General features: G+C 35.6%; 1 protein-coding gene across 2 annotated transcripts in view; it reads left to right on the top strand.

The window, feature by feature from the left end:
• Positions 1-22,117, top strand: part of INO80 (INO80 complex ATPase subunit) — a 121,084-nt gene that overhangs the window by 30,073 nt on the left and 68,894 nt on the right. For both annotated transcript variants that reach the window (XM_042252297.1, XM_004010458.5), the window contains exons 5-14: positions 1,439-1,618; positions 3,874-3,994; positions 5,067-5,281; positions 10,869-10,922; positions 11,982-12,185; positions 14,344-14,539; positions 15,416-15,483; positions 16,590-16,799; positions 17,249-17,329; positions 18,189-18,284. In XM_042252297.1, coding sequence (XP_042108231.1) covers positions 1,439-1,618; positions 3,874-3,994; positions 5,067-5,281; positions 10,869-10,922; positions 11,982-12,185; positions 14,344-14,539; positions 15,416-15,483; positions 16,590-16,799; positions 17,249-17,329; positions 18,189-18,284 — 1,425 coding nt within the window. The remainder of the gene's footprint in view (positions 1-1,438; positions 1,619-3,873; positions 3,995-5,066; positions 5,282-10,868; positions 10,923-11,981; positions 12,186-14,343; positions 14,540-15,415; positions 15,484-16,589; positions 16,800-17,248; positions 17,330-18,188; positions 18,285-22,117) is intronic.

Below are 22,117 nucleotides of genomic sequence, written 5' to 3'. Positions count from 1 at the left end.
TTAGCATAATGTTTTCAACGATCATTGATGTTACAGCACGTCAGTACTCCTTCCTTCATTTCAGTTGCCAAATAATACTTTGTTATATGGATAGTACCACATTTTGTTTATCCATTCGTCTGTTAATGGATTTTGGGGTTGTTTCTCCTTTATCAGCCATCACAACTAGCATTCTATATTCCCTTTTATGCTATACTAGTTTTTTAGCTTTTGTTTAGTTTTTTGTCTTAGAATTTGACATTTAGTTAAATTATCTTATGTGTAGTATATATACTAAGTGAAATTTAGCCTTGTTGCTTTTGATAGCATTTCTTATGTTTTAGTGCTTTTTACTTGGGGATCAGTAGGTTTCAGTTCAGTTCAGTCGCTCAGTCGTGTCCGACTCTTTGCGACCCGTTGAATCACAGCATGCCAGGCCTCCCTGTCCATCACCAACTCCGGAGTTCACTCAAACTCACGTTCATTGAGTCGGTAATGCCATCCAGCCATCTCATCCTCTGTCGTCCCATTTTCCTCCTGCCTCCAATCCCTCCCAGCATCAGAGTCTTTTCCAATGAGTCAACTCTTGACACGAGGTGGCCAAAGTACTGGAGTTTCAGCTTTACTGTCATTCCTTCCAAAGAACACCCAGGACCGATCTCCTTTAGAATGGACTGATTGGATCTCCTTGTGGTCCGAGGGACTCTCAAGAGTCTTCAGCACCACAGTTCAAAAGCATCAATTCTTCGGCACTCAGCTTTCTTCACAGTCCAACTCTCACATCCGTACATGACTACTGGAAAAACCATAGCCTTGACTAGACGGACCTTTGTTGGCAAAGTAATATCTCTGCTTTTGAATATGCTATCTAGATTGGTCATAACTTTTCTTCCAGGGAGTAAGCGTCTTTTAATTTCATGGCTACAGTCACCATCTGCAGTGATTTTGGAGCCCCCAAAAAATAAAGTCTGCCACTGTTTTCACTGTTTCCCCATCTATTTGCCATGAAGTGATGGGATCAGATGCCATGATCTTTGTTTTCTGAATGTTGAGCTTTAAGCCAGCTTTTTCACTCTCCTCTTTCACTTTCATCAAGAGGCTTTTTAGTTCCTCTTCACTTTCTGCCGTAAGGGTGGTGTCATCTGCATATCTGAGGTTATTGATATTTCTCCTGGCAATCTTGATTCCAGCTTGTGCTTCATCCAGCCCAGCATTTCTCATGATGTACTCTGCATATAAATTAAATAAGCAGGGTGACAATATACAGCCTCGACGTAGTAGGTTTAATTGATTACCTTTTTGTTTTTCAGTTGAATTGGTAAAGAATAATATAAGGGAAACTAGAATGATTATCCTCCAGTTGTTTTTGTCGTTTTGAAAAGTGGAAAAAAGAATCCTTGGATTATGAAAGTAATTGTTTCATATCAGAAGTTCCATTTCCATTTCCTCCCTTTTTCAGAGCATTTTGCTGAGTGATGAATCCAGTGAGGCAGATTCTCATAGTGAAGACGATGAAGGAGAAGAAGATGATGATGACGAAGAGGAAGAACTCAGTCTCAGCAGAGAAGATCTTCATAATATGTTGCGACTGCACAAATATAAGAAACTTCACCAGAATAAGTATAGTAAAGAGAAGGAGGTAAAGAGTTCCAGGAGAAATCTCAGGTTTTCATGCTGGGTGTTTACCCTCTGGTTTATATTAATTGTAACTATATCTTTGTAACTTTATATTTAGATGGTGGTTGTAGTTGTTCTAATAATTGAAAAACATTTCACATGCCAAAAAAGTTCAGTGTTTTAATGTATACCGTTCAGTTCTTGGTATATTCTAGAACTTGTAACTGTCATCACTATCTTATTTCAGAATATTTTCTCCAAAAAGAAGTCTCATTCCACTTAGTTCTTGCTCCTCATTCTGTTTTTCAATTTTTTTTTTAGTTTTGGCTGTTCCTTGTAGCTTAAGGAATCTGTTTCCTGATAAGAGATTGACCTAGACCACGGAAATGAAAGCCTGGAGTCTTAACCACTTAGCTACTAGGAAACTTCCCTCTCATTCTCTTCATTCCGCTCTGCTCCAGGCAGCTATCAATCCACCATTTCTCTATAAACTGCCTAGTCTAGACATTTTGTACAAATGGAACATGTGGTGCTTTATGTCCAGCTTCTCTCACTTAGCATATTTTCAGAGTTCATTCATGTTGTAACATGTATTATTAGTACTTCTTTCCTTTTTATTACCAAATAATATTCCATTGTATGGACATACTGTATTTTATTTATCCATGCATCATTTGATGAACTAATTGGATTGCTTCTACTTTTTGAGCTTTATGGATCATAGCTATGAATATTGAGCTGTTTCACTTTTTGGCTCTTATGAATAATACTGCCATGAAGATTTGTGTATAGGTTTTCTGTGTGAGTTTGTTTTATTCTCTTGACCATATACCGAGGAAAAGAATCACTGGGTCATATGGTAACTCTGTGCTTTTGGAGGAACTGTCAGCCTGTTTTCCAAGGCACCATTTAAAATTCTTATGGTTGCTTTTTTAATGCAGTTGTTTTTTTGAAAGTGTTCCTATCTTGGAAAAACTCCCTTTCTTCACATAATAACATTAGATTGATGATTTAAGTGGCAGTTATTTGAATGCTGTTATCAATGCCTTCTGATTTTTGCCAGAAGTCTCAACACTTTGTACCTAATGAGTAATAGGATATTTGAAGACTTAAAAGCTTTCCACCATTAAGGTCCAAAGTTAGTTTAGAAAGCTTTGAATAATATGTTAAAAGTTATAAACCTGTAGAAGTGACAGATAATAAAATATATGACTTCTGACTTAGACAAGGAGTTCCTTCTTAAAGTACATTGTAAGGCAATTGGTATTCAAAATATTGGAGAAGGAAATGACAACCCACTCTAGTATTCTTGCCTGGAGAATCCCAGGGACAGAGGAGCATGGTGGACTACCATCTGTGGGATCAGAGTTGGACATGACTGAAGTAACTTAGCAGCAGCAGCATTCAAAATATTTGTTTTTGTTTTTTTTAAATTGAAGTAAAATGCACATATGGAAAAGTTCACAGATTTTAAGTGTGCAGTTCGATGAATGTTTTAATAGACCTCGTAGTAGTTCTTCACGGCACTCTCCTATGCTAGCTTCAGTCCTTGAACAATTCCTTTGGCTATAATTCAGGGAAGAGATTCAACAATGGACTACCTAATTTTATTTATTTATCATCATGGTTACCCATTGAACTTTGGAAGTCAATTTAAATGAAATGTTTGAAAAGATTACTCTTTGGACAGAAAAAAGTAGATTATTCGTATGTTTGAATTCTGGTAACAAAAACACTATGTATAATGTTGTCAAACTCTCTTAGTGGGAAATGAAGAGAGAAGACTTCAAACAATGAAGAATTGGATGGCTGGGGACTATTCAAACCAAATATAAAACTAAGAGCTAGAAAAGCAGGTGTTAGGAATCTTAGTAAATCTGAGGACCTATTGGTAATAGAAATATGTTTGTTTCTTGTTGATGAATTCAAGAGGAGACCTTTTGGCAATGACAAATATGTGTCAGAGCAAAGTAAATACTCTGGTGGAGACTCAGAATTATGAAGGATTTTTGTTTGATTTTTTAAAGTTATTTTCAACAACTTGCTGTGTGCATAGCCAGTGAAACCATTTTGTTTTGAAGTTAAGGAAATAATTCACTTTGATGTATTAGATCTTCATTGGTCCCTTTATACTATAAGAATACATGTATGGGAAGAACAGTACATGTAGCAACTGTGGTTTTTCCTCTGGAATGGCTTTTTTAAATAGCGATGATTTGAAGACTGAGCTGTAAGAGAGATGGGCCCTTCTAAGCATCATGTCTTTGCCTGTTTTAGTTGCAGCAGTACCAGTACTACAGTGCAGGGCTGCTCTCCACCTATGACCCTTTCTATGAGCAGCAGCGGCACCTTCTAGGACCCAAAAAAAAGAAATTCAAGGAAGAAAAGAAACTTAAAGGTAAGCATATTGACTTGCCTTCTACCTTTACTCATTCTCAGTTTCAGGTGCGTTTGGACTTTGAACGTAATCCATGTAGTAGAAATTTGCTTCATTTGAAAAACCCTAGCCTCCTTTATCTCATCACTAATTTTAAATATAACTAAACTTATTTTGTTTGGTTTGTGATCTTTTCTAGAATTATGAAGACATGAGAACTATAGATTCTTTGCCGGAGGTTTAAGCCGATTAGTTTGTTCCTTTTTTTTCTTCTACATACTGTCTAAATAGTGAAAGTATTCTGGGAGAGAAAGAAGTTGGTTACATAGGGAGGTATGAGGAGTAACCTGAAGTATTTGGAATAAGATATAATTGTTGCTGTATGTAGTGATTTAAAATAGATCACCTCCTGATCTTCAGGAGTATTTGTTTGCATGTTTGCCAGGAAATGTCTCTTTCCTCTCTTGAGTTCCAAGCGTCTAGAAATCAGGAAGGAAATAGGAAAGGAAAGTTTTAGACTATCTGTACTAGGCAGATTTTATTCCCCTAAAAACGCTATTCAGAAAAACTCTTTTTAGCCTTCTTCCCTTGTTTCTTCCACATCCTCCTTGTTTTATCTCTGTAGTCTCTCATCCTTCTACCCTCCCTTTCAAGCTAGGTTTTTCTTTCATGTATAATTTTCTTTTCACAGATCTTAGTGTAATATCAGCAAATGCATTATTTCTTTCTCTGTTATTTTTTTTTTTAGTCACCTCACATTGCCACCAAATAGAAATTTTTCCTTCCTTCTGATCATTACTTGAGCTCATGATAATTTGTAAGCCTCCCTTCCTATTGTTGGGTTCAAAAGAAATTCAGTTCTCAACATTCTGTTTTATTTCTCATTCATGTAAATAGGGATATCCAGTGTTCTTTTCCGAGGTAGTGTGATCTTGGAATATTCATGGACCTGGATAGATAAAGGGATAAACATCGCTAGTCTAAGTGGAATGAGAAAAGAATCTTGATTTTTCTTAAAGTGATAAGGTTGTTTTATGACTTTCTCCTGTGGAAGAAAAGAAAGGCAACCTTCTGAGAGTCTGTTCCTTTGCAGCTAAGTTGAAAAAAGTGAAGAAGAAAAGGCGAAGAGATGAAGAACTTTCCTCTGAAGAATCCCCTCGTCGCCACCACCACCAGACCAAAGTCTTTGCCAAGTTCTCTCATGATGCACCTCCTCCTGGCACCAAGAAGAAGCACTTATCCATTGAGCAGCTCAATGCCCGTCGCAGGAAAGTGTGGCTCAGCATTGTGAAGAAGGAACTACCAAAGGTCAGTCAGTGCCTCCAGGTAGAATTTTCTCTGCCTGCCCTCCAAAAAAAAGCTGGGGGAGCTGGATTCTTTCACAGGATTCAGGAAGAAACTATGTATTGGAATTAGGAGAATCCTGGATTAATTGATTAATCTCCTTGGTTAATTGATTTTCTAGAATTTGATCAGGATTTAATTGTTGTGTTATGCTCCTTTGCCAAAAAAATGGAGGGAGACCTCTTTGAGGAAGAAATACAATTTTCTTACATAAAATAATAGAGACTTGACAGCAAAATTTAAAGTGATAATACAGGAGATTAAAACAAAATGATGGAGATGTGTTTTCTTAGACACCGTAAACATGTAGATGTTACTGAATAATCACAGGTATTAGAAGAAAATGTGAATGATTAGGAAAAACATATATAAGCATTCATTTAATTTGTTTGAATATTTTAGTTTGATTTGCTAATTTCAAACTTAAAAGTTGCAGAAATAATGCAAGGAATGTCTGTATTCCTTAGATTCACCAGTGGTTTGCATTTTATTCAATTAATTGCTTCATTATAAACTGAGTGCAACCTTAATTGAAATATGAACAGGATATTTCATGAATTTAGAAGCTGATTCTAAACTCTGTGGAAAAAGTCAGTATGCAAGAATTGCTAGAGAAAAAGTAAAAAAACCTTCCCAAATGTTTAAACACACTGTAAAATGTCTGCAATTAAAATAGCATGATATTGACACATGAATAGGCAGATAGACTAGTACATTTAATAAGTGGTGCTGGACAACTAGATAGCCTTTTCAAAAAAAGGTAAAATTAGGTCTGTGTTTCACACATATACTCTAAATGGATTTGGGATATCAGTGTTAAAAAATGAAATCATACAAATATTAGAATAAAATGATTGCATTTCTAATCTAATTTTTGTGTAGGAAAGAGTTTATAATTCAACATCCAGATGTAATATAAGAAAATACTCTTAAATTTGACCACATAAAAATAAGTTTTGCCTGACAAAAGACAGCTGACAAATTGTGAGACATTATTTACATTGAATACTATAGTTACAAGGCTATTGTCTCCAACACAGAAAGAACTTAACAATTGAGGGGAAAAATTACCACAGATTTAGTTCAAAGTGTCTCATAATTGGGGTAATACAAATGAAAAACCACTTAGGTACCCTTAGACAAAAATAAAACTATTTGTCACCTATTACACTGGCAAAAATTTTTAAATATAACAGTTCATTCTATTAAGGAGCCTTCGGGCAAACAGGTGGTCTCATGCATTATTGCTCGGAATACAAATTAGAACTGTATTAGAGGGAAAGTTAGCAACAGATGCATTTACCTTTCAAATCAGTACTTCCACTTCTAGGAATCTACCTTAAAGTAAACACAAAATACATGTAAATGAGGTTATTCATTGTAGCATTATTTGTAATTGCAAAATAATGAAAACAGTCTAAATGTCCATATATGGGGGTTGAATTAAACGATGACAGGTCTACTCAGTGGATTATCATATTGCTGTTAAAGAATGAGGAAGACCTCTCTGAGCTGATACAAAGTAATTTCTAGGACATACAGTTAAATGAAAGAGGCAAAACATTAAAAAGTAAATATACCCTTCATGTGAGAACAAAGGGAATATTAAGAAAATGCACAAATACCTGTTCAAAAGAAATTCAAGAGGGATCAACCAGAAATTAGGATCAACCAGAAATTAAAGTGATTGATTCCTTATAAAGGGCAGGTGGGAAAAGGATAGAAAGAAGGGAAGGGATGGGAACAGGGTAGCAGGGATGAGGAGGAAGTCTTTGAATGTATCTTGTACAAGGCTGATTTTCAGAACCATACTAATGTTTTATGTGTCTCTGACATACTTCAAAATAAAATATCAAGCCAGTCAGGATGTGGCTGGAGAGGAAGGTTAGGGGGATGTGTGGGCAAAAGGGAATAAAAATAGGAACAAATATACTTAACTGTATTAGAAATGAGTAATATAATCAAGTTACAGGGAGTGTGGAACAAGGAACTCATATAAGTAACTGAGGGAAACAGTATTTTGATCAGATATGAAAGGGTAAGGACTGATGGAGCTATACGTAAATGCCATGATTAACACACAAAAAGTGTTTCTCCCAGGGGTCTAGGTTAACAGTTTTGAAACGACTTTATGTGTATATTGGCATTGAACAAATCAGTAAATACATTGTATGTGAGAGCCAGTTTTCACTTCTGGAGAAAGAAATTAAAAGTAAGAAGGAAGGGGAAAGTTAAAATGAAGCCCATGAAATTTGATTGGAATCAGAGGTATCAGTATAAATTCATGGTTTTATATACACACCCAGATACAGAGATATACTTGGGTGTGTATGTATGGTTTTTTTTCCACCTCTAGTAGCAGTGACACCCTAGTAACAATGAGGATACCTGGCAACCAGGTCTTGGTTTCTAAACAACTTTTATTCTCTAGTAAAAGGAATCAGGGCTCCTTAAAGAAGTACCGTATTCCAGAACTCAGCAGGGAGAATGCAAAATGAACCTTAGGGAATTTTCTCGTGGTCCAATGGTTAGAACTTGGTGCATCAATCCCTGGTTGGGATACTAAGGTTCCACAAGCCACACAGTATAGCCTTTACTCACCCCTCTGCCCTCTGTCCCCTCCTACCCCCCGCCAAAAAACCAGCAAAATAAACCTTAAAACACTTTTAAGTGCTGCTAGAAAGTAAGGAAGTTCTGAAAAAAGCTGGAGGGGAAGGAGGGGTTTGTCAAAAGAACACAGGAACAAACTTAAAGGACCACTTCATGGCCAAAGTTAGAATAATTTGAGCAACAAAATAATAATGATACTGAATTTTAACCCACAGAATAAAAGAAATAGTTATCAGCCCATACTTCATAAATACCTGAATAGACAAAGGTCTAGATAGAGCATCTCTACCTTTCAGTATGAAATTCAGTTAATATATATAGAAGGAAAGAAGAAAATAAAATTATCCTTATGCAGATACCACAGTAATACTTGTTGCAGACTAGATGCATTTATGAATGCTAAAATTAGAGGGCAGAAGAGGAGAAACAGAATTTGTATAGCCTCAAAACTGGCAGAGTGCACCTTATCCAAATGACCAAAGTAAATATCACAAGTAATATAAATGTTCATACCATGAACTCCTTGATGTGGTGCGCTGGGAGGAGTACATCATCAGTGCTTCATTTCTCTGCTTTTCTTGCTGAAGTGCATAATGTCATTCCAGTTTTGAGGAAACACGAGAAAATCCACACATTTTGGGACACTTTGCAGAATAACTGATTGTGCTTTTCAAAAGTGTCAAGGACATGAAAGAGAAAGATTGAGGAAATGTTACATCCAGGAAGAGGTTAAGAAGAGCAACTAAATGAATGCATTGTTGGATCCTCTTCTAGGATCTTGGAACAGTAAGAGGATATTAGTGCAGAAATTCTTGGCATTCAGATAAGACCTGTAATTTAGTCAATACTTTGCTGGTGTTAATTTCCTTTCTTAATAATTGTACTGTGATTATATAAATTGCTAAAATTAGGGAAAGCGGGGGTGGGGAGTAGTAAGGGAACTCTATTTTTTGCACCTTTTCCATAACTCTAAAGTTAGTTCAGTTTCCTCACACCGTATACAGAAATAAACTCGAGTTGAAGATCTGATAAGATATGAAACTCGTGAAAGAAAACATAGGCAGAACAACCTTCGACATAAATTGTAGCAATATTTCTTTGGATCTGTCCCTTAAGGCAAAAGAAAGAAAAGCAAAAATAAACAAATGGGACCTAATTAAACTTAAAAGCATTTGCACAGCAAAAGAAACCATTGACAGAATGAAAAGAAAACCTACAAAATGGGAGAAAATATTTACAAATGATGTGACTGGCAAAAGGTTAATATACAAAATATATAAACAACTCACACAACTCAGTATAAAAAAAACATAGTAGTTTGAACCTGTTAATCGCATATCACTATCTTGTTCCCTCTCTTCGCTCTTTCCTCTAGGAACCACTAGTTTGTTCTCTATATCTACGACACTGTTTTTGTTTTACTATATTCGTTTATATTTTAGATTCCACATAAAAGTGGAATTTATTCCACATATGGTAACTGTCTTGCTCTATCTGATTTATTTCACTAAGCATAATACTCTCTAGGTCCGTGCATGTTGTTGCAAATGGCACACGTTCATCTGTTGTTGGATACTTAGATTGCTTCCATATCTTGACTATTGTAAATAGTGCTGCTGTGAACGTTGGGGTGTGTGTATCTTTTTGAATCAGTTAATATTTTCATAAAATAATTGATGTATTTGTTTTCCCTGGATATGTACCCAGCAGAGGAATTGCTGGATGATGTGCTAGTTCTGTTTTTAGTTTTTGAGACATCTCCATGCTGTTTTCCATTGCACCTGTACCAATTTACATTCCCACTAACGGTGTGCCTTTTCTCCACATCCTCTCCAACATTTGTTATTTGTGGTCCTCTCGATAGTGACCATTCTGACAGGTGTGAGATGCTATTTCCTTTTTGTTTTGATTTGCATCTCTCTGATGACTAGTGCTGTTGAGCATCTTTTCATGTGCCCTGTTGACTTGGTATGAATATTCTTAATGGGAAAAGTTATAGAAAAACTCATTTCATACCTGGTGAAGAGCCTTCAGATGATAAGGAATTCAGTGAGAGTATTTTAGATTTTTATCTTTAGAGTGGCAATAGCTGCTTTAGAGAAAGTTTTTGATAAAAGCCCTAAAAAAATTCCCTTAATCAGACAGTCTGAGGTTGGACTATTATAGAAATGACTTTCAGGCCCTTTGTGTAACTTTAAACCTATTGGTTCTTTATAGTCAGGAAAGTTCTTTAATAATCAGAGAGCCACTAGGCTCTGTTTTCACATCAAATAAATGGGCTCTCATGGGAAATCAGGTTTTTTTATTGCAGATGGTTGCTTGGTTTTTTTTCATTGAAGTGGAAGACATGATAAGCAGCTTGAGACTTGGTTGTGGGCTGCTGAGTCATCTTGTATTAGGTCTGCCTTGGAATTTATGTTGAAGAAGATGAGGTCAAGTGGTGGTAGAAATTAAGTAATAGTGGCAGTGGGTGTTCCTTGGCTGGAGGTAGAACTGGAATCACAAACTGAGAGGCTAGTTCACCTTTCTCCAAATGATTTCTGTATGTCAGTGCCCTGCTGTCTCAGCTTCTTTGCAGACTGGCCCTAGACAGCAGTGTCCTAATCAGGGTTAGTATATGTTGTTAGATTTTCCTAGTTCAAGCCTTAAATATAACTCAAATTCTCCCCAGAAGTATACAGAAGATTAGATCTAAGGCAGACACAGCACCAGCTTATTCTTTTTAACTTTGCTTTAGGACTTTATGTGTGGTTCTGAGTGGCACATTTGGATAACTCTTGGAAGTGATGTGTCTTTTTTAACTGAAAAAGTAATGTACTTTGAATATGCTTGGTTTGACATTTTAAAAATCTTCATAGAGATCAATAAATGACAGTACCAGTCTACACAATCTTTTTTTGAAAAAGGAATCCTAATTGAGATATTGTTTTAAATATTTTAGGCCAACAAGCAGAAAGCTTCAGCTCGTAACTTGTTTCTCACCAATAGCCGCAAGGTAAGATTATAGTTTTATATTTCCCATTTTATGTTTTGCTGGAATATGTTCTTGTTATTTAGGTCTATGTTTGCTGTTCTTATCTCTTTTGACCTGTTGATAATCTAATAGTACTTGAGAGAGTTTCTAAATGTTTTCAATCTATTTTATAAATAGAATTGCTCTTCCTTGCCTTTTTGGTTTTCATACCTTTTTGGGTAAGACCATAGCCCACTCTTAAGTCCTTGGTCAAACCATGGCATCATCCTGTGCTCAGACTCTTCATCTAAGAAATGGTGGTATTAATACTTTCTCATAGAAGGAGTTAATACAACTTTGTCACTGACTCAATTGACAAGAGTTTGAGCAAACTTTGGGGGATAGTGATGGACAGGGAAGCCTGGCGTGCTTCAGTCCACAGGGTTGCAAAGAGTTGGATTGGACTGAGCAACTGAGCAACAACAACAACAGTACAACTTTGAGTGTTGTGAGAATTAGATGAAGTAAGCTTACTAGTTGTGTGTCCTTGGGCTACTCATCCTCATTTTCTCATCTATACATAAAATGCCAACTTCATAGGGTTTTTATGGAGAATGAATTAGTTACGTTAAACTTAGAATGGTGCCTAGCATATAATAAATATTGTCAGCTCTTGTTTTTTTTTTTTTTTTTTTGTTAGTTTTTTGGCCACACCATATAGCTTGTGGGATTTTGGTTCCCCAAGCAGGAATTGAACCCCCAGGGCCCTTGACAGTGAGAGCTTGGAGTCCTATCCACTGTGCTGTCAGGGAGTTCCCAACAGCTCTTAATAGTAATGTGTTTAACAATACTTCAAAACTTCTAGAACATTGTAGGTTACTATATATTTTTTTCATCTTCTAAGGTCTGTAGATTTCTCACAGACCTGGGACTAGCTCACACTCCTGTTTAGGGATGTTAATCAGATTGGAAGAGAAAAAGATACGGCCATAGGCGGACGATGCACTGGGCAAGTTGAGGGATGCTGTGGTTTAGAGTCCAGGGAGAACTGGCCCCAGTGTTGGGTCCTCCTCCATTGTCATACTACGTTGTCATCTGCAGCTCGCCCACCAATGCATGAAGGAGGTGCGTCGAGCCGCCTTGCAGGCCCAAAAAAACTGTAAGGAGACTTTACCTCGTGCCCGCCGCCTCACCAAGGAAATGCTTCTATACTGGAAGAAGTATGAGAAAGTGGAGAAGGAACACCGCAAACGTGCAGAGAAGGAAGCCTTGGAGCAGCGGAAGTTGGATGAAGAAATGCGGGAGGTAGGGCAATAGCATGAAAGTTCGAAAATCATAATAGCTGCAGCCATATTGAGAGATTGTTTTACATTCGTAAGTTATAAATATAACCAATGAAACCATCGAAAAAATATTTTAACACATAACTTTGAGGATAGTGATTTTAGTCCAGTAAATCAGTTGTTTTTATTCTTTTAGTAAGGTCTTCTCCCTGGCCTTCACCTCTCTTTTGTGTTAATTTCTTATATTCTTTGTAGCCTTATTCTTTTGTTTATTTCTGGAGGACATTCGCCCCCTCCCCAGCACCCCCCCCCAAAAAAAAAAGGAAAGAAAAGGAAGGAATGAAAGAAAAAGAGAACAGCTTATAGTTTAGCTTGGCTTAGTTCCAAGTGCTGGCTGTAATTTCAGTTTGTTGGAAGATCAGGACTGGTTGCAGTTTTCTGAGACCCATTCTCCCACCTACTTTTCTGTTTTAACTTGCAGTCAGTTCTCTTGCTAAGCTTGATATCAAGTGAGCATATTATTCAGGTAAGCAAGAGGAGAGATTAAGAAGACAAAGCCACTGTGTTGCCATTGGTAAACCCATTGGGATGAGTGGAGGGACAGTTGAGGTCTGGAGAAGGAAAAGAATTGGAGGATTGGATATTTTCTTTCAGGTATAAGTAGTACTCCTGTCAAACAGAGCTGTAGAGGCTCTTTTGAGTTCTGCATCTTCCCTCCTGTCTCATGCCTTTGATGAGCAGTATAGATTTTGCCCAGGTTTCTTAAGTCCCTGGGCAATGTGTATTTTTACTTGAAAGACAAATGTGTTTTGAGTTAGTAAACTTTTGATGCTGTTAGAAATACTTGCTCACTGAGTTTACAGGCATTTGAGTTAGTCATAGATCTTGAAATTTTGAAAGTGACTTGGCTTATAATCTAGGTTTGACATTGTCTCAATATGTTGGTAACTAACTGATAAGAGTTTCATCTGTGATTATGTTGACTTCCATCTTTTTCTGTGAGTTTCTGAATTAAGACATTTTTGATGGATCCTTTTTCCCTTAATTTGCCTTCTTTATTTAAACATATAGTAATTTACTTCCTTTCAGTATGAGGGAATGTTGCTTTTTTGTTTTAATTTAGAAAGGTTTTCTTGATGGTACTTTAGCTTTAGTGAAAATCCATATACTTTATGAAAAGAAATCGTTTTCTCTCAGATTTTTTTCCCTAATCTGAATCTGGCTAAAATGTTTTTTTTTAAAAAAAAGCCTGAGGAGAAGTCTGGTTTTATGTTGCATACTTTGGGACTTATATCTTTCCTTGGCCACGTTACTTATTTAAGTACTGTTTTTCTTTTGTACAGGTGGATCAAAGATAACTCAAGTATACTTCATAGGAGATTTACTATAAAATAGTTCATGCAAAATTAATGATCCTTTGATTTGGTGTTATTGTGTGAGCTGTATTTCATGTAATTCAGTCTTTTGGATCATTTGCTTACTCATTTTATTGTTTATCTTGAAGAACGATTTTTACTGACATAATGATTATTTTTCTTACTAGGTAATTTCAGAGGCACCTTGAATTTATCTTTCTCATAAAAAAAATTATGTGTTTGTGATATTATATTTAGTCTGTATTCATGATTTGTAGCTCTCATTATCACAGATGAACAATGGGTTGTTTTGGGCAGCATTTTCTTTTTTTCATGGGCTTCTTAGTCTCAGATACCTCCTGCAGAATAATTTATAGCTCTTCATCACTTATTTTGACTTTCAATGTTAAAGTTTTGAACACATATATGTTTTTAAAAATAAAGCTGTACACATATATTTGTCACCAAAGTTATTAAGTAACATATGTTGTTTGAATTTAGTTGGTATGGTAATGCTGTTAAAAGTAAAGAAATAAAGAATTAAGCGTTTTAGACAGCAGCCTAGTGGAAAAAAGATTTCATTTTTTAAAGGAGAGCAAAATATAGGTTATTATTAGGCTATAAGTGAGGATTATTCCTGGCTTTTAGTGCCACTGTCTTGATTATAAATAAAATTTGTTCATTAGCAATTTTTCCCTTTCTTAATGTAAAGAATTTGTAAAGGAGTTGTTTGCAGACTATGTATAGGTTTAGTGAATGCTGTTGACTACCCTGTATATGATTGATGATTTGACTCTTTTCACTTTCAACTTTTTTCCCTTTTAGGCTAAGAGGCAACAGCGAAAACTGAACTTCCTGATCACCCAGACAGAGTTATATGCCCATTTCATGAGTCGTAAACGAGACATGGGTCATGATGGGATCCAGGAAGAAATCTTAAGGAAACTGGAAGATAGTTCTGCACAGAGACAAATTGACATTGGTGGAGGGGTGGTAGTTAACATCACACAGGAGGATTATGGTGAGTCCTGAATCAGAAATTAGAGACAGGCGATACCCCACATTTTTTTCGTATTTCAGGTTATATTCATTATTAATTCTTGTAAGTTTTGTCTTGATCAATAAGTAGTGTTGATCAAAAGGGAACTTTATTTTAACTGGAGTAAGGAAAGTATGAATGTTTCTATAAAATAAGCATATGAAAAACTTTTACTGAAAAATTTAAAGAGGAAAAGGTGTGGTTATTTGATCTGGCAAATTTGGGAAGATTTTGTGTTTTGATTTGTTAATAGAAATAAAAGGTAGTTTATCAGAAGAATGCAGTGAATTTGTCTCTCACACAACAGGATTCTTGGTGATGCAAGTAAAACATGAGAAGAGACTATTTTGATACTTTAGTGACCCACACAGAGAGGGAGGAATTGGTGTAAAGTTTAAGAGGAGTTTCACAGAGAATAGTACTCAAGATCGTATTGAGTAAGAGAAAATGAGAGTGCTTCAGATTATCTTGGGATTTAAACATTCTCTATTATTTTATTTTAGAATAGTTTCACCCAGTATAAATATATTACAATTTTGAATCCTCATTGTCTTGCTTTTCCTGACTTTAGCATTGCTTCGTGCATGAAATGCAGGATTGGAAAACTGGAGCTCAGTCTCCTGGTGGCTTTTGTGAGCTGACTTTGGCTCCTGGAGACCATGGGAGACCCCTACCTCCATTACCACTTCCAGGTCCTTACGTCTGTCAAATAACTAGATCCTTTTCTTCTCCCTCACTCTCTTTGAATTTAGGGATAAACATAATGTGGAATCAGGGATCCACATATGCTTGTATAAATTGCATCCTTGAAAGAGGTCAGTTAATGAGATGTTATAATCAGAGTTTTTCCCTTTTCAGATAGTAACCATTTCAAAGCCCAGGCCCTGAAGAATGCTGAAAATGCTTATCATATTCATCAGGCTCGGGTGAGTCTTATAGAAATGAACTGTTGGGTCCTGGAAATACCCTTACAGCCTTTCACTTAGGTAGTCTTCCTTTAAACTTAATCATATTTTCAATTAAAAACATTGTTGAATGTGTATATATGTATGAGACTATATTCGACAGGGATTGTAGCTCTATTTACTTTAGAATAATAGTAGGAATACTTGAGGGAAGATGGGAAACGAGCTTTCGCTTTTCTAAGCTTTAAAAATGTGTTGACTAAAGCTAAGAGAGTTTTTCTATTTTTTTTTTTCTGTCCTCTCCAGTAAGTATGGATAATACCAAGTGAAGTGCATCATTGTTTAGTGAAAAATACCACACTCTTAATTGTTAAGAAAGCTATGTCATGCCTAAAAAATGCTAAGTTAGCACATTCTTTCACTTTAGTAATAACTTGCTTATTCATGATACAGTGACATATGAAATCAGAAAGAAACAACAGATTAAATTAAGTAAAGAATTAAGTAAATGTTAATTAAACACAGTTAAGTAAACACCATTTAATATACTGCATAGGAGCCCCTGTGTCACTTTGACAGAATCCAAGTCAAGGATAGAGACAAAAAACCCTGACCAATCAAATAGATTTTATATCACATTTGAAATAAATTCATTGATGAAGCAAGTAATTATGTAATATGGCTTAGTGCCTGTCTATCAAAAGTGTATGCTTAATACAACTGTTAATTTTGAAATATTAGTAATATACTTTAATGTACGGTTGACCATTAAGTAACTCTGGGAGTTAGTGGTGCCAACACACCCTGAAGTCAAAAATCTTTGTACGACTTTACAGTCAGCCTGCCATGTCTATGGAGCCACATCCACAGATTCAACCAATGGCAGGATTATGTAGTACTCTTGTACATATTTAGTGGAAAAAATTTTCATGTCAATTGACCTACACAGTTCAAACCCTTGTTGTTCAAGAGTCAGTTATATCATGCTTTATATGTAATACGATATATTACATTATTGGAAAGTTTGTTCCAGCCAGCACAAGATAGATAAATTGGCATTATGAATTTCATTTGAATTTAATTATTTTCCTCTTATATTTTTCTTCTAATATACTTTTATTTTCCAGACAAGGTCATTTGATGAAGATGCAAAAGAAAGTCGAGCAGCTGCCCTGCGGGCAGCAAACAAGTCTGGCACTGGGTTTGGGGAGAGTTATAGCCTGGCAAACCCATCTATCCGGGCTGGTGAGGATATTCCACAGCCTACAATATTTAATGGCAAATTAAAAGGTTATCAGCTGAAAGGCATGAATTGGTTGGCAAATCTCTATGAACAGGTGAATTTTAGAACTATGTGCTACCCCCTCTGTTTTGTTTGTAAATTATATATTATGAAATGAGCACAAGATGTTTTAGATTTCATCCTTTAAAAAAAAAAAGCATTGTCTTTTGGCAGGAACCAGAAAGATGTTTCTATTTCTAACCTGGAAGCTTTATTGGGAAATATTTGTATCGTGTATAAAATTTGTCTTAAGTGATCTTAGTAAGCCTGATTGCTTTTGTGCCTGGATTAGATTAGCTGAAAAACTGGGTTTGGCCCATTTGTCTCATGTATCATGATTCAGAGTTATAGCTTGGAATTGACAAAAGGAATCATTACAGTAGTGAGTAATAGTGCTGAAACTGGGTATCTCTAGTCACTTTTGTTTGAACAGGTCTGACATTTTGGGTAGTTCTTTTTGGCAGTAATGAAGCATGAGAAAAAACTGTTATTTTTTTTTTCCAGGGTATTAATGGCATTCTTGCAGATGAAATGGGCCTTGGTAAAACAGTACAGAGCATTGCCCTCCTGGCCCATCTGGCTGAGGTGGGTAGATGCATGCAGTCTTTTCATCTTCCTCTCTCTCAATCCTAGGGTTGTTTTCTACTGAGCCATTATCAAGCACTATGCTAGATTCTGTAGCATACCATGACATTAGGTCTTGGTCCTTGTCTTGAAAGCCTTTACAAGGTGACACAGTGTGGTGAAACTTTCTAGTTTTCAAGAATGTTAGGACAGGTTTTGAGCATATGTGTTTTCACTCCCCATCTGCTGCTTTTGTTGAGAACCACCAGTGTAGTAGCAAAAACACTGCAGTTAGTTAGATCAGAAGACCTGGTTTCACATCTCAGCTCTATGCTTACTAGCAGCGTTAATTTGGACAGTTCACTTATCTTTTGACCTGACTTCCCTTTAACTCTCTGAGGTTTAGTTTCCACTTCTGCAAAGTGGGGCTCATACCTACCTTACAGGAATTTTGTAAGAATTAAATGAGAAAAAATGTGTGAAGTCATTTTGAAAAAAGCAAAATGCTCTATTCCAATTAAATAATAGTAATATTGTTGTGATCATCTAGTATAAGGAAAAGCAGCACGTACAAGTCAGTATGTCATAAGTGCTTTGTGAATGATACAGATTAGGACCTGTAAGAGGTGGGAGGAGTGGGAGTAATTGATTGCTATTTTTTTCTCAAGATGTTACTAGCAACTTCCTTGTTTGTGTTACTGTAACAGAATATTATTTTTCTTAACATGATATTATTATTGAGTGTACAGGTATGAGAAATGGGAACCATTTCTTTTGTTATAGTACATTGCCTACTAAACTATTTTTGTTGTTAATTATAATTTTGAGTTAAATCTCTTCAGTTTTTCTACAGTTGGCTGATGCAGATTTTCTGTTTCAGAGAGAGAACATTTGGGGACCTTTTTTAATAATTTCGCCTGCATCCACACTTAACAATTGGCACCAGGAGTTTACTAGATTTGTTCCTAAATTTAAGGTAAAAATCAATAATAATTCTCTTTTTAAAGTAAACATTCTGACTCCATTTTTGCTGCCTTCCTTAATTGCTTATAATAGCTTTTAATTCTTGTATTTTTTTCAAATAACCTTGCATACACTTCCTATTGAAGTTACTGATGGGAACGATAAGAGAGCGTGTTGCATCCTTCTGTTTTATGAGAAAGCCGAAGTCCAGTTTGAGTGATTTTGCTGTATTGGCCACATGAATTGTGGCTCCCAGTTGTACTGCCATAATAGAAAGTATCTATGTTGCTGACTTAATGTAGGTTTTGATAAATCATAATCAGTTTTCTTGACACTCCAAAGCCACCTCTTTGGTCTTGGTCCAGGTTATAATGCCCTAAGGTAACAATGTGAAAATTGATTTTAACTAATGTAGAGGAAAATAATTGAGATTGACATAGGAAGTGATCAGCAAGGAAGTATGTTACATCAAATATGGACAAGATTTAAATAGGAGTTTAATTATGCAAAGCTGTTGGGATGTAAGAATGGATAGGATTTATTATCTTATTTGCAAGTAAAAAGAAGGAAATGTTAAATACTTGTCTCTAAAGGAATATAATGATAATGAAGTTGCATGTTAAGAAGGATTTTATGGAGATTATGTATCAAGAGATATTGACATGATCTCTGATCTTGGGTCTCCATAATAAACAGGTTCCACACAATTTAAGAGCATGGGAGGTGTTTTTCTGGCTTATGCTTCGTAAGGAATAGGGACATTTCTGAGATATTCCACTTTGGGGCACTTTTGTGTCTGTGGCCCCACCTTTGTAGCTGAATTAATAGATCTAAGAACTGTTTATAAGGCACATTATCTATATGGCTTTTAGCTTAGCCAGCTCATTCTGAGGAGGTGAGGTCATTCTAAGGCAATTTGTCGAGTATCTCTATAGAGTTTTTTCGCATTGAATATGGAGTGCCTCATCTTTTTTCTGCTCTTTTGTTGTTACATGGTAAACAATTAGGAGGTCAAAAAGTTAAGTCGTAAAATTTTCTTAGAAACCACCTTCAATATTTCCTTCACAGGCCAATAGATGGCAATGTAGTACTCCTTAACGTCATTGGTACCTCTCCTTTGACTTTATACCAGTGCCTGAAACTGAGTTTTCCCTTGTATGTTGAGCTTCCTTTTGAAGCTCTAGTTTAGGGGTCAGTAAAATAGGACTTCTGGGCCAGCTGAAAGTGTGCAGTTGAGTAGTATTAAGTACATTTGTTGTGATAATCACTGCTGTCTGACTGCAGAATTTTATCATCCCAAACAGAAATCTCTTTCCCTATTTCCCTTTCCCTCTGGCCCCTGTCTACCACAAATTGTCTTCATGTCTCTGTGGATTTGCTTATTCTGAATATTTGGTATACCTGGAATGTGACCTTTCATGTGGCTTCTTTTCACTTAGCAGTTTTTTCAAGGTGTTCGTCATGTGCACTTCATTCCTTTTTCTGATTGAATAATATTCAGTCATAACATATTATAGTGAGTATAATATTATAGTGAATTTCTGGGTATACTGTATTTTGTTTATCCATTCATCTGTCGATGGATATTTTGATTGTTTCTTCTTTTTGGCTATTGTTAATAATACTGCTGTAAACATTCATGCACAGGTTTCTATTTGAACACTTGTCCTCTTTTCAGTTCTTTTGGATATAACCTAGGGGTGGAAATGCTATCACTTTTTATTTAATTTATTGAGGAATTCACCTCCTATTCTTTGGTACAGCTTATGAGCTAAGAATAGGGTTTTTTTTTTTACTTTTTAAAATTGTTGCTTATAAAAGAATAATATTTCATTGCAAATGAAATATGAAATTTAAGTACACATATATTGTTTGATATATATATATATATATATTACATAAATATTACATTTTATTATTTGTGGCAGCATTAACATCACAACAGCAGAGTTGAGTAGTTGTGGCCGAGACTGGCATACAAAGCTAAAATTACTATCTGGCTATTTATAGAAAAAGTTTGATGACATTTGGTCTATTAATTCATTGTTTCTATTGCCATTATTCCTTTAAATTGTCAGATATGTGTTCACTTCCCTGCAGCACATAGTCAGAAGTAGACATTACTCACGTTTAAGGTCTGGTTACATTCAAAATATACTTAGATCTATTATGATAACATCTAAAAGTTCATTTTATTTGGCAACTGTCTGAGTAACACTGGTTTTATGGTTCTAGTATGATTAGTGCCTATGACCTCCCTCCTTTTCCTCATTGTTTCTCTTGACTAATGTACCACTTTTCATTCCTAAAATTGAGTATTCAGTGTGTTTTCTATTTCATTTATTTCTACTCTTTTTTTATTCTTTTCCTACTTTTTTGGGTAAACGTCTTTTTTATCTTTCTGTCATTTTGAGATGGAGCTTAAATGGTTTCTTTTCAGCTTTTTTTAATGTTTATTCAAGGGTATTGTTTTCTTAGCATGACCATAGCCATCCAAAGGTTTGAGGTGTCACATTTTTATTATCTTAACATTCAAAATACTTTCCAGTTTCTACTTCAAGTTCTTATTTGATTCATGGGTTACTTAAAAGTGTTTTTCTTATTTTCTAAACAAAGGATGATTTTCTAGATATCTTTTTGTTATTTATAGCTTAAATCCACTGATAAGAAAATATGCTTCTTATTATTAATTTAATCCTTCAAAATTTGTTGAGCTTTGCTTTTATAGCTCAGCACATAGGCAGTTTTTATAAGTGGTCCTATGTGTGTGTGGAAATAGTTTTTCTGCACTTGTTAAGTACATTTTTGTGTATATGTTGATTAGGTCAAGTTTGTTAACTTGTTCTTTACTGTTACATCTTTACTGATTTTTTTTGTTGTTGTTGTTCTGCCTGTCCTATTACTGACTGAAAGAAGTGTGTTAATATTGACAACAGTTACGGATTTATGCGTTTTTGTTTTCTTGTTTATTTTTACTTTGAGGCAATGAGATGTACACAGATTTACAATTTTATCTTCCTGGTGAATGAACTTTTTATTAATACGAAATTCTTTCTTTAAGAAGGAAAATCTTAAAATCTATTTTCTTTGATATTCACTAACCAAACACTTTTGGTTAGTGTTTGTCTGCTCTCTTTTTTCTTTTAACTATTCTGTATCTTTATATTTAACATGTATTTCTTTTATTTGGAATATCTGTGCTTACTTTTAATGTAATTATTGATATGCTACATTTAAATCTGTTGCCTCTTTGCTTTCTTCTTTCACCTGTTTAACTTTCCTTTTTTCCCTTTGAGTCCTTTTGAATCTATTCGATTTTATCCTTATTTTTTTTCCTTTTATTTATTTAAAAAAAAATATTATTTATTGGGACTTCTCTAGTGGTCCACTGGTTGAGAATCTGCCTGATAATGCAGGGGGCATGGGTTCAATCCTTGATCTAGGAAGATTCCACATTCTGCGGGGCACCTGAGCCCTGAGTAGCCCATGAACCACCACTAGAGAAAGCCCATCTGTGGTATGGAAGACCCTGCACAGCCAAAAATAAAATAAATAATATTTATTTTAAAATAATAAAGTATTATGTATTTATATGGCTGCATTGAGTCTTAGTTGCAGACCAAGGGATCTTTGTTGTATCATGCAGGATCTTTTGTTGTGGCACATGGACCGTCTAGCTGTGGTCTGCAGGCTCAGTAGTTGTGGAGCACAGGCTTCTTGGCTTCACAGTGTGTGGGGTCTTAGTTTCCCAGCCAGGGACTGACCCAAGTTCCCTGCATTGCAAGGTGGATTCTTAGCTACTGGACTACTGGGGAAGTAGTAGTATTTCTTACCCCTTTTAAACTT

This window comes from Ovis aries, chromosome 7, assembly GCF_016772045.2.
Source record: "Ovis aries strain OAR_USU_Benz2616 breed Rambouillet chromosome 7, ARS-UI_Ramb_v3.0, whole genome shotgun sequence".
NCBI classification, from domain to species: domain Eukaryota; kingdom Metazoa; phylum Chordata; class Mammalia; order Artiodactyla; family Bovidae; genus Ovis; species Ovis aries.
The sequence above is the reverse complement of the archived record's forward strand: the minus strand, read 5'-3'. Positions and strand labels throughout refer to the sequence as shown.